General features: G+C 40.8%; 1 protein-coding gene across 3 annotated transcripts in view; it reads right to left on the bottom strand.

Moving 5' to 3' along the window:
* Positions 1-11,521, bottom strand: part of mideasa (mitotic deacetylase associated SANT domain protein a) — a 55,729-nt gene extending 44,208 nt beyond the window's left edge. For 2 of the 3 annotated variants that reach the window (XM_055232081.1, XM_055232083.1), the window contains exons 1-2: positions 10,952-11,496; positions 7,665-9,086 (exon numbers count right to left, since the gene is read on the bottom strand). In XM_055232081.1, coding sequence (XP_055088056.1) covers positions 7,665-8,930 — 1,266 coding nt within the window. In that variant the 5' untranslated portion in view covers positions 8,931-9,086; positions 10,952-11,496. Of the gene's footprint in view, positions 1-7,664; positions 9,087-10,951 lie in introns of all 3 variants that reach the window. The other variant, XM_055232082.1, reaches the window with a different exon arrangement.
* Positions 11,522-12,885: the final 1,364 nt, after the last annotated feature.

Below are 12,885 nucleotides of genomic sequence, written 5' to 3'. Positions count from 1 at the left end.
AGACAAATTTTTCTTGGCCCTCAAGTTTCCAAGTGAACTGGCCCATGTTAACTTGAACAGTGCTTTTTACTGTACATTTCTTTTTACTGTACATTGTACTTTCACATTAAATCTACTTTAACAAGCCCATATCAAATATGTAATGTGTCCCACTGAGGATGTAAGCATGAATAAAGGTCTAGGTCTAGTGGTTCAGTCTAACTTGTAATAATAATGCAGATTTGAAGTATTCACTAATTGGTAACCAGTCTATGGCCCTCAATCAGCCCTCAGCTTTGTCTGTTTTTATATGTGGCCCTTAATGAGAAAAGTTTGGACACCCCTGGCTTAGCGCAATATTACTCTGCAGCAATATATATCGTGCTTCAAAATATATTATGGTGATAGACCTGTGTGTAAGTGAAGAGGCTGCACAGGGGTCAGACTGCTGTAGTAAATGCTCTTCTGAGGTCTAAGATCATTTTTGCAGTGTCTGGGATAACAATACCAGTAACAGCATTAGCATTAGGAGTAAAATAAAATAAATAAAAGGTGCAGCTACAGAAGTATGTGAAGTTGTATTTGAGGGTGTATTCACTCCACACACACCATTTGAAAGTGAGCTTTGAAATTAAGCTAGACTTAACCTGGACTAGACTAGGACTAGACCATCACTAGAACAGGACTAAACCAGTGCAAATGAGAACCTAGATCCATAGATCTGACCTGTTATTTGGTCTGATGGTGTCACCTGCTTGTTGCCATGGAGATAGATAAGTACAATGCCACGCTGTGGAACATTCCACAGAAAGCGATGGCATCTCTACGAAGATGAGCAGGTGGCAAACCCTCCACCAGAAATGTTATCTGTCAGAAGAGAGCAGCACTGTATGCAGGAACTGACAGGAACTTTCAATACAAAATCTCATGATTGTCTATATCTAAAAACTGGCCACAATAGAACTAAAATGGGAAAAAAGCTTTTGGTTATTTTGCTTCCAAAAAATTGAATACATTTCAAGGATATGCAGAACTGGATAGATTAGTGATACAAATGCACTTTAATAATGTGCTGATGGCACTCTCATCAGGCTCTCCCTGTCTAAATAAAGACAAATGAAAAATTGTATCAAATGTAGAAAGAGGCTCAAACTAGTAAGTGTGTACTCTATATGGATGTAGTGTTACAATATGTGTGTGCTATGGACAACAAGTACTATTCAATTCATTTCCTAAAATGTACTGAGTGTGTAACTGTCTGGAGGTGGCACGTCACCTGCATGATTCCATTGAAACAGAAATATACTATACATTCTCCATGGAGATAGATATGTTTTATGCCATACTGTGGAATATTACAGCCAAAGGGACAACACTTCCATGGAAGCAAGCAGAAGGAAGCCCTCCTTCAGGCCATGTAAGAGTCAGGTTTGTGGATTTGCAAGCCCTCTCACGGTGTGGACGTATGTTTTTCTAAGTTTTCCAGTGCAATAAAAGAAACCAAAAAAGAAAAAGTTACACACTGTGGCTTTAAGTAACTGAAGTTAAAGGAACATGGAGCTTCCCTTCTGGACCACTAGATTCCTGTTCCTAACTGTTCTTGCAGTTTCAGGTTTTGTTTCTAAATTGTTTTGTTTCTAATTTTGGTGGTTTTCAGATTGTAGAATGTGATGATGTCATACTTCTAGTTCCCCCTAAGAGCCAGTTCTCCTTTTGATGACACCAATACTTTCCAGAGACATCAAGTTGGGGGAGACTGCATGTATGTCTATCGTGGATTGTTCAGTGGACACAATGCACACATTAGCAAACACAGCCAAATAAGTTTTAAGATCGTCTAAAAAGAACACACACACAGGAGCCTGTGATGAATCCAAGCGCTCATGGTCCTGTTTAGGTGTTTTCAGCAAAAAAATTGAGTGTGACTAATTGAAAAACTGTTGGCTAATACTAGCTAGCTTGTGACTGTAATGTTATTTTAGAGGGACTTGTTTAACAGCACAAATCATCTCACCTGTTGTAGCTCCAACCAAGTAGGCCTGTCAAGATAACAACTTTTGAAGCATGATAGTGATATTGTTTATTGCATTATTTTATATCTCTATAATACTGACACAATTTTATACCACTGATACAATTAAAATACAGCAACATAATCCCAATAAAAGCCATGAGCTGCAACAAATAAACAGCTGAAAAAAAAAAATTGCCATATAAGTGACTTTTTCAAGCCTTTACAGCTCAGATCTATACAAAATAACAAAAATCTTTCCAGTTTTGCAAAAAAATATACCCAAGATAAATATTGAGCCCCAAAATAAATTTGTCCAGCTTTCAAATACTCAATGATAACTCAATATAGTAATTATTGTGACAGGCCAACAACTAAGTTCGCCAATGTTAGCTTACCAAAATGAACCATTCAGACTGTATTAATAAACTCAGAATAAGTCTTATACAGTGCAGTGCCTACAGTTAACATCACGTGCCCAGGGAATGTTAATGATATCAGCTGCAAAGTGTACTTTGAACTGAGTGTATTGAAATATCGAAAAGGTAAATTCACAAATGAAGAATATTATAGGCCTATAGAATGTTATGATGACATCTGAAACTCTGCTATTCTAATTGAAGAGAATCCATCCCCTGGTCATTTTGGTAAGCTAACATCGATGGTTCATAACGCGCTTACATAAATGTGCTCTTGAGGATAATTACATAACAGCCTGCCACAATAGTGAAGGATCTGAGTCTTCCTCCAACACCAACTGTGCCCAAAAGATGCACGCATTCAGAGCCAGAGCCTGTGAGATACTTATATCTAGGGCTGTCAAAAGTATTGATACAGTAAAACTAGTATAGAAATTCAAAACTAGGTACTCATTTGAAGGTATCAATACTTAAAAAGTCACAGAAATGAGGACAGAAATTAGCCTTTTCTGAATATGTTTAGAATGATGTTGAGCTGTATCTTTCACAAGTATAAAACACATAGAGTAGTATACACCCATGGACCACTGTGAACCTAGTGGACACTGAGGAATTACACACATATAACACACATGGGAATAGAACACAAAGTACGAACATTTAATGGGGAACATCACATTCTACTGTCTAAAGCAGGTGTCACCAACACGGTGCCCGCGGGCACCCGGTCGCCCGCAAGGACCACATGAGTCGCCCGCGGGCCTGTTCCAAAAATAGCACATCTCATAGAGAGCTGCGTCTAAAAATTAATTTTGTTCTGTTGCTATTATTTTTTTAATCACACTTGTATGTATATAGATTTAAAAAATACTATCTTAAAAATACTTTAAGCCTTAAAGTATTTTTAAGATAGTATTTTTTAAATCTATATACATACAAGTGTGATACTGCCCATAGGTAAATATTGTGCGCGTTAACCTTAAAGTTTAAGGTTAACGCGCACAATATTTACCTATGGGCAGTAAAGTAGAGCTTGTGGGATGTGGAGAGTAAGCTAGCGGGCGCTGTATGCACTTTCGTACCCCAAAAACATGGCAGAAAAAAGAAAGAAAACGTATCTCTTTCACAGTGAATGGGAAGAGGAGTTCTTTTTTACGACTGTAAAAGAAACCTGCGTGTGTCTGATTTGCGGGACGACCGTGGCGACAGCAAAACGGCACAATGTGGAGAGACATTTCAATACGTGTCACAAAAGCTACCATGATAAATATCCACCTGCAAGCGCCCTACGGGCAGAAAAAGCCCGTGAGCTAAAGACCGCTCTGGGTAAGCAACAGTCTTTTTTTACGAGGCCGGCCAAAAACTCACAAAAAGCAACCGAAGCCTCGTTTAGAGCTACACATTTTCTGATCAAGAAAAAAAAGGCATTTACAGATGGAGAAGTTGTCAAAGAAGCGATGTTATTAATTGCTAACACTGTATTTAAAGACGAGAAAAATGGAAGCGACCTAATCTCCACTCTTTCCGACGTCCAACTGGGGGCATCTACGATGGCAAGACGAGTATCAGCTATGTCCAGTAACTTGGTCGATCAGTTGGAGCAGGATCTGGCGAAGTGCAAGTGGTTTAGCCTCCAGTGCGATGAGTCCGTGGACAGCAGCAGTACAGCGCAGTTATTGGTTTTTATCCGGATGGTGTTTAATGATTTCTCCACAAAAGAAGAACTCCTGACACTACTGCCCTTAAAGACAACTACGAGAGGAGTTGACATTTATAACACGGTGAAGGAGTTTTTCGTGCAGAAAAAGGTGCCATTGGAAAAGCTGGTAGCGGTGACAACAGACGGGGCTCCTGCTATGGTCGGCCGACAGACAGGTTTCATCGCTCACTGTAAACGTGACCCAGACTTCCCCAAATTTCTGCATTACCATTGCATCATTCACCAGCAGGCGTTGTGTGCGAAAGTGATCGGCTTTGGGCACGTGATGACTCCCGTTGTGAAAATCATAAACAACATCCGCTCCAAAGCAAAGCAGCACAGGATTTTCAAGGTACTATTAGAGGAGATGTCAGCAGAATATGGGGACCTACTGCTACACACAGAAATCAGATGGCTCAGCAGAGGACGAGTTTTGCATCGTTTTTTGTCTCTTTTGCGTGAAATCAAAGAGTTCATGCAGTCCAAAGGCGAAGATGTCTCACTGCTAGAGGACACAGAGTGGACACTTGACCTTGCATTTTTGGTGGACATTACTGGGAAACTAAACCTCCTGAACTGCCAGCTGCAAGGCAAAGGTAAGACTGTTGTCGATATGATAAGTGCTTTAAATGCATTTAAAGCCAAAATGAATGCATTCTCTGCAGATTTACAGAGAAAAAAAGTTCTGCACTTTCCCTCTGTGCAGTCAGTGCTGAAAGACAATGCTTCTGCATCTGAGACATTTGAAAAAGTGGCAGAAAAGTACATTGAAGTAATAAACAGACTTGGGCAAGAGTTTGAGAATAGGTTTTGTGACCTTCATCAGCTTGAACCATGTGTGTTCTTCATTTCCAACCCTTTCATGAATGGGGACACCACATGCTTTGCTGAGCAGTTAAGTGCAACGTTCAACTTGGATGCTGGACAGGTGGAGATTGAAATTATAACATTGCAAAATGATCTCCATCTCAAAGCCTACCAGGCTGCACCAAACTTTTGGCGCCTTGTTGACACAGAGAAGTACAGTGGAGTATGCACAGCAGCCATGAAGGTTGCCAGCCTGTTTGGCTCAACCTATCTCTGTGAATCAGCATTTTCTGACATGAACTTCATCAAAAACAAACACAGAACACGCCTCACTGATGCACATCTGAGAGACTCACTCACAGTTGCAGTGTCAAGTTACACACCAGATTACAACACACTGGTGAACAGCATGCAATGCCAGTCTTCCCACTAACCAAGGACGGATACCAGATGTAGTCAGTGACAACATGGTAGTGCCATGGCAAAGTTGAATTAAAATATTGAAGAATTGTGTTCAATTTAAAAGTGTGTTCATGACATTTAAAAGTTATAATTTTGTTAAACATAACACAGACTTGGCCATTAGTTCAAAATGTGAAATAAAAAATGTATTACATATTTAAAAATATGTAAGTTGATTTTGTTTAACATTACATAATTGTTAACTTTTTGAAACATGTTGCAACATAGTTCATGATTTGTTAACAGGGCATGTCAGTGGCTTGTGCAAATGGGATATTTTTTGCTAAAATGTAGTGATGTAAGTGATCATCTGAAAATGTAACAAATACTGTGATTAATAGAGATAAAGTGTTGAATATTGATATCTGTTTCCCACCTTGTTGTCATTTTTGATAATCATTGTTAGAAATCATTAACATGATCAGTGTCTTTACATAGGTGAGTATTACTAATCATTATAAATAATGTATAACTAAAGGCAAACTGAGCAAATTTGTTATTTCAGAAGAGCGTATCAAACTGGTAGCCCTTCGTATGATTCAGTAACCGTGAAGTAGCTCTCAGTTTCAAAAAGGTTGGTGACCCCTGGTCTAAAGAAAGAGTGTTTTGTATTATCATTGTGGTATTGGAATTGAGTCTATTCCTTAATATCGAGATCGAGTTTAAAATTTTAGTATCATGACAACACTAGTGTCAATACCTGTCTGTTTTCCCAAATAATAATGCAGTGTTGAAACTGGATAACGTACCGTTCCATCAATAAATTATATTGACTTAAGAGCAGTTCAGTTCAAAGACCATCTAAACACAACAATTCCCTTTGCAAAGTCTTAGATGTAACTTGTGTTGTTACAATGTCAATGTTACAATGTTAGAATGTGATTTTCCACATTAAATGTTTGTACTTTGTTTTCTGTTCCCATGTGTGTTATATGTGCATAATCCTCAGTGTGCAGTAGGTTCATAGTGGTCCATGAGTGTATACTAGTCTATGTGTCTTATACTTGTGAGGATAAAGCTCAAGATCATTACAAACATATTCAGGAAAGGTTTGTTGCTGTCCTGGCAATGTGACTTTTTTAAGTGTCTAATTTCAATACTAGTTTTACTATCGATTAGTGTCTAAATTTCGATACTTTTGACAACACTAACATAATGGATCCTGGTGTGGTTGTGTTTCCTCATATGTGCTTTGTGCTGTTAGCATGCTAATTGGGATTAGCTTTACAATGATGGCAAAAGTTCTTGTCTCTGAGAGTTGTGAAGTGTTCATAGACTCATCATGGTGAATAATTAGGATGATCCGAATGCATAAGGTAAGTGAGGAATAATTTCGGACCACTGCAAACCGTTTAAAATTAAGTAGTTCTGTTTTTCATGTTTTTCAAGACAGTAAAAATCAGGTACAGCACCTTTATTTATAAACCGGAATACTTGTGCACTATGACTCTCTATAGAGAGTCTTGCATTATGTTATTACTCTCCATGAAATGTTCCGCTATATGGAGTTAAACAGTATTATGGCCATAGTTATGCAAGATTGATCACAATGGAATCAAAATCTCAATTTGAATGAACACAACTGACCAATTACAAAGGCTACGTTTTTTAAGTACCACGATTTCCTCCACAAAGAAAAAAATTTCGTCTCGTCTGCATAAAAATGTCTAACCCTGTAGTTTAGATGTGTACAAACATGTTCTGAAATGGGATTCTTGTATTAGTTAGTCAGCTTAGATTTCAGTCTTTTTGTCAATTCTTCTGGACAGTTTACTTTAAAGAGGGAGTATAATGCAACATTGATTTTTTTGAACCTTCCTTATGGTTAGCTTTAAGATGCTCAGCCCACAAACCTATGTCATCCATGCTCCCCCACAACAATTCTTCACGAATATACAAAAACAACTGATACCAAACTGTTCACAGCAACCTGTCAGGTTGTGATGTTCAGTAGACTGCGCTCTGAAGGGGGAGAGACATGCTCCCAGCAAAGGAAAGGGGGATTCACAGCATTAAAAATGGATCTTAATATGTTATGTTTTCAGTGACTATAGCATATTTAAAACAATAAAGGTTAATAATATGTTATGTGTTAATACCCCATATAAGTAAAATTGCCCCTTAAAATGTGAACTTTGAAAAGAATCCTACTATTGATATTAAAACATAAATCTCAAATCTAATCGCAATGCTTGTCAGAAAAAATGTAAAATTTTTCTCAAAGCGTTCATCCCTTGATGTTAATCTCACATTTGTAAAACTGCACTAGCATAGACCCCGCTCTCACCTTGACTTTAGCGGGCAGTGACTCTCTCTTGGCTGCCTGCTGTGCCAGTGTCTCCAGATTGATCTCCTTGGATCTCCTCCTCCTGCGGGGGCTCTGGATCACCCCTCCGGTCCCTGCCTGGCCCTCTGCTGCTGCCCTCTGCCGCAACGTGCCTACTCCATTCTGGGGCATCTCTGCTGTCGGCGACTGCCCCTCTCTGGACAGCCTCCTGGATCTTCTAGGCTGCACTCCTGTAGCTAGATTCGCTTTATCTATTGCCGCTTCTTTCACAGATGTGTCTACCCATGGTTGCTCTGCGCTCTCCTCCTTTTTAGGTTCTTGTTGACCTTGGTATCTCACGAACTGTTGCTTTGACTCAACTTGTTGCATGTTCAGCTGAATATTCTGTTGATTAATCTGTTGGCTAGGCTGCACATGCCTCTCCTGCATACACTGTTGTTGCTGCTGTTGATACTGCCGCATTTGCATCTGATGTTGTTGAAGTTGCTGCATTTGAATCTGCTGCTGTTGGTTGTGAATTTGCTGCTGCTGTGGAAACTGATGGAGAAGTTGTTGTTGTTGTTGTTGCTGCTGTTGTTGCTGTTGTTGCTGTTGTTGCTGTTGTTGCTGTTGTTGCTGTTGTTGCTGTTGTTGCTGTTGTTGCTGTTGTTGCTGTTTCGGTTGCTCGGAGAAACCCAAACTTTGCATGGTCTTACTCTGCTGAAACCCCGCATAGTACACCGGATTGAACTGCGCGTGCTGTGGTTTATTCTGCCGGAAAGTCTGAAACGGTTGCAGTATCGGTGCTTGTAAAGTAGTATGTGCTTGGTGCTGCTGTTGTTGTTGCTGTGGATAACTTTGGATCTGGGGCAGAGAATCCCATTGCGTATTGTCCCTAAAAACATCTTGCATTTGGTTTTCAGACGCCATAGCAACCCCTTCGTGCATTCCTTTAAGAAACATCTGCCCCCTCACATTGACTCCTGCCATATATCCGGCAATGTTTTGACCCCACCCTGGTAGCTGAGGTTCCTGGGTCCAACCGGATCCTTGCACGGTCTCCTGGTGCATCCACTTCACCTGAGCAGGCTGCTGTTGGTAGTGTCCTAAATTTTGCTGTGTTTTTTCAGGATGGTACAGCCCAGATGCGCCTGCATTTAAGTCTGCGTGGCCGGGATCCAAAGCAGGTTGAGCCACGCCGTAGAAGTCTTCACTTGGGTGCACGGCTTGCTTCATGGTTGCAGTGCGGTGCTTTGCGGGCTTGCTGACTTGGGGAGGGAGGCTCATGGCTGATGATTGGAGCTCGTGAAAAATCCGTATTGGGCAGTTCAAGCAATTCTTGAGTTCTATAGCATCCAAGGGAGAATAAAGTTAAACCAAGTTGGTCAAATCAGAGGAAAGTGCAGATGCAGGTCTCCGTGGTCATCGCTATAGCAAAGATCCCTGCAACAACACAGTTATGAGTTAGCCCAAACCACAGCTAGGAAAGTTTTTGAGTAATACAACAGCTATGCCCTAGAAAACGAAATACAAGAGCTAGACTATAAATGTCCCCAATGTCCACACAGGTTTAAAGTGAATCTGTGCAATAGTAATAAAAATACAGGTCTACTATTCATAGCCCCACTGAAGGTTTATTAGAAGCAAGATTGGAATTTGTAATGGTAAAATAGAGGCATTCTCTAACTGGGGGCCACTGATTCTGAAACATGACTTTCTTTGATACAAGTGTTACATTTAGGAGAGCTTGAATGTGTCGTTTTAGTTTGTAATGGTTCTGCTGATTCTGATTTGAATCTAAAGCCGCACTAGGCTTGTGTTAAGGAGATGACACTGTTTTGCCTGTAATTTCTCAAAGTATGGCATTAGTCTTGCATCTGTCTTACATTTGTTCAACAAGTGTTTTATTGCTCAAACATATATAGAAAAACATCTTACTATGTGGGGCGTGGCCACTCCACAGACTTGACCTCTAACTTGGCCTGGTGGCATTACATGATTGTTTCCATGGAGATAGAAAAGTTTAATGCCATCCTTTGGAACATTCCAGGCAAGGTGACAACCCCTTTGCCTCTTGTGGAGTGTCTGTCACCTGCTTGTATCTATGGAGAAGAATGATTTGGATTGCAATGTTCCACAGTATGGCACTAATCATGCGTATTTCCATGGAGAGTTAACAGGTGACACCATCAGGCCAGGTTAGATCTGCGGAGAGGTGACCCTGCTAACAGTTTTTGGGTATTTTAGAGCAATAAAAACATGTGTATTTGAATAATTGCAAAATAAGTTGGTTTAATACCCTACTGTGAAACATTTGAGGCAAAAGAACATCTCCACGGAGACAGACAGCGGACCCTTCTCCCAAAAGGTTTCAGAGCAGCTTTAAAGGGTCTGTATTACACTGTTCTCTGATCTCTGTTGTAATGTTGTTTCCTCATTACAAACAGACCTGGAGTTGTGTTTTGTTTCATTCATACATGTTTAACACAAATGCTGCATATTTAAGCTGACTTATTCTCTCAAAACAGAAAACACTCTGTTCTACATTGTGATGTCATCAATACAGGAAGTACTCCACTGTGTTTTTAAGCTCCATACACCATTCATTGGAATCATTTGGATCATTTCAGCCCTGGAATTACCTATCTCTATTGAACTAAAAGTAAAAGGAGCTGTTAAGTTGAAAACTACTATTTCATGACATCACAAGGTGGAACAGAGCATTTCGAGCTTTGGAGATAGGCTAATAATAAAGGATTACTCTGAGATGTGTGAATGAAACAAAACACAACTTCAGGTATCTTTTTGAGGATATTCTAACATGGAAGACAAGCAGACAAGAGTTAATTTAGGAAGAAAGGATAGTTATAGGAAGTTTAAGGATTTTGTCCTGGTTAGTTTGTGTGCATCTCTAGCTCAGGGTTAGTTTTACAGTGGATTCTGTGTTAAATAAATTGGTAGTTTGCGTTAGTTGGTGTAATCACTTAGGCCTGTATAATTAAAGCTCACAAAGCTCATAAAGTCGTATTAAGTGCAAGTTTATGCAGTACTTGCTAAGCGCGTAATTATCCGTAACAGACGCTCCATATGGTAAAGACAAGGTTTTTGAAAGTGAACAGAGGAACGTGTCGCGAACAGTGGAACTACCATTTGGCATAACTAGAAATACAGGAAACGAAGGGGCTTGTGCAAAGAGCGCTTTAGCCACTCGCACTATGCATGAGAACCAGCGACAATAAGGAAGCAGTAAGTGCGTGAAGTGCTGCTATGAGCGTGGGGGGTCGAGCCCGCACATTGACAGCCCGTACCTGATCAGCGGCGCACGGTGCTCTGCGCGTAAAACCCCGTGGAAAACTCTCTCCAACCGCGTCCAAACTAGACTCCATGTATGTCAACGCTGTCCTGTCAACTTTCTATCGAGTTTCAAAGTGCGGCAATATGGCGAATTGAAAGCAGAAAAGGAGTTTTACAAGCGGACGAAACCAAAAATAATCCAGAGTCGTTATGTACGGTGGAAAGACTGAATGCGCAGTTAGATTTCTGCACGCTGTGTCCTTAAAACCGTGCGCTTCCGAGAAAATATGTCCACAACTTTCTTCCCACATCAGCGACTCCTAGACCGTGCGTCACTGCCACAGCTCCGGCCGTTTACGCAAACCTCCAACACCACCCGCCCGACGCACGCTCTGCGCAGTCCCCGTCGATATGCAGTCGGTTAGTTGCAGTCGCTGAAGAAACTGCGCAAGAAACCTATCCACCAAGTTGTGAGTGCCCCCAAAACGCACCGCCTCACCCCAAAACAGCTCAACTCACATCCTGTTATCCAATCCTGATGACGGGCCACTCCTGTCACTGTATCCGTGTGCGCTTGGTTCGCTCACGCTGCTGTTCTAGGAGGGCGGGGTTAGATACGCAGCTGACACAAACGCCAAATGTCAGTTCAAAGCCCCAGTGTGTCAGTAGGTTGTTGGTATTGTTACATTTGACTGAACGGTTTGAGGTGGTGAAAGAACTGGCTTAATTGTGTGGACAAAAAGGCGGGCACCCATTCAATAATAGACACATTTGCTTCAGAACTATTAAGGGAGTCTTTAAGACATGTTATAATGCTGTTACCTCATTAAAAATATACCTGGAGTTGTGTTTTGTTTCATTCACACATGTTTGAGTAACCTTATATTATTAGTATGTCTACATCTCCAAAGCTCAAAATGCTCTGTTCCACTTTGTGATGAGGTAGTTTTAGAGTTAACAGCTCCTTTTATCTTTAGTTCAGTAGAAATTCCAGGGCTGAAATTATCCAAATAATTCTAGTGAAGGCGTATGACGTTATATCTTCCCCATTTTTTCCAGGCAAAGACAATGAGGAGAATGAACACCAGAATGGCAATATTTATTGCCTCGTGTGGAAGGCATCAACACTTGCTAAGCACTAATAGCATATTAATACATTTGATATGTGATTAGTAGTACATAACTATGGTTACAAGAGAGAGTCAAAATACATAACATCTCCTCCCCCCTAACATAAGCTGTACCAGGGATTCAAAACATTCATTGCCCCACAAACACATTTGCATTGCATTGTAACATTAATAAACTAAACAGAACAGTATATAGGCAACATCTTTTTTTTTTTTTTTTTTTGGAACACAATAGCATGGTAAACTAGCAAACACATCACTACTGAACTAAAAGTTTAATCTCATAGATGGAACAGTCAGACCTCTTCCCTGTGCATGTTGGACTCCGCCAGGGCTGCCCTTTGTCACCGGTTCTGTTCATTATATTTATGGATAGAATTTCTAGGTGCAGCCAGGGGCCGGAGGGAGTATGGTTTAGGAAACATTCATCTCTGCTGTTTGCAGATGATATTGTCCAAGCTAGGACCTCCTGCAGGCACTGGGGCGGTTTGCAGCCGAGGGATGAGAATCAGATCCTCCAAATCTGAGGCCATGGTTCTCAACTGTAAAAAAAAGGTGGTTTGCTCTCTCCGGGTGGGTGGTGAGTCTCTGTCTCAAGTGAAGGAGTTCAAGTATCTCGGGGTCTTGTTCGCAAGTGAGGGAAGGATGGAGCGTGAGATTGATAGATGGATCGGTGCAGCGTCTGCAGTGATGCGGTCGCTGTATCGGTTCGTTGGGGTAAAGAAGGAGCTGAGCCGGAAGGCAAAGCTCTCGATTAACCGGACAATCTACGTTCCTGACCTCACCTATGGTCATGAGCTCTGGGTAATGACCGAAAG

This window comes from Periophthalmus magnuspinnatus, chromosome 24 (genome assembly GCF_009829125.3).
Source record: "Periophthalmus magnuspinnatus isolate fPerMag1 chromosome 24, fPerMag1.2.pri, whole genome shotgun sequence".
In the NCBI taxonomy this organism is placed as follows: Eukaryota; Metazoa; Chordata; class Actinopteri; order Gobiiformes; family Gobiidae; genus Periophthalmus; species Periophthalmus magnuspinnatus.
This window is presented reverse-complemented; position numbering and strand designations above follow the sequence as displayed.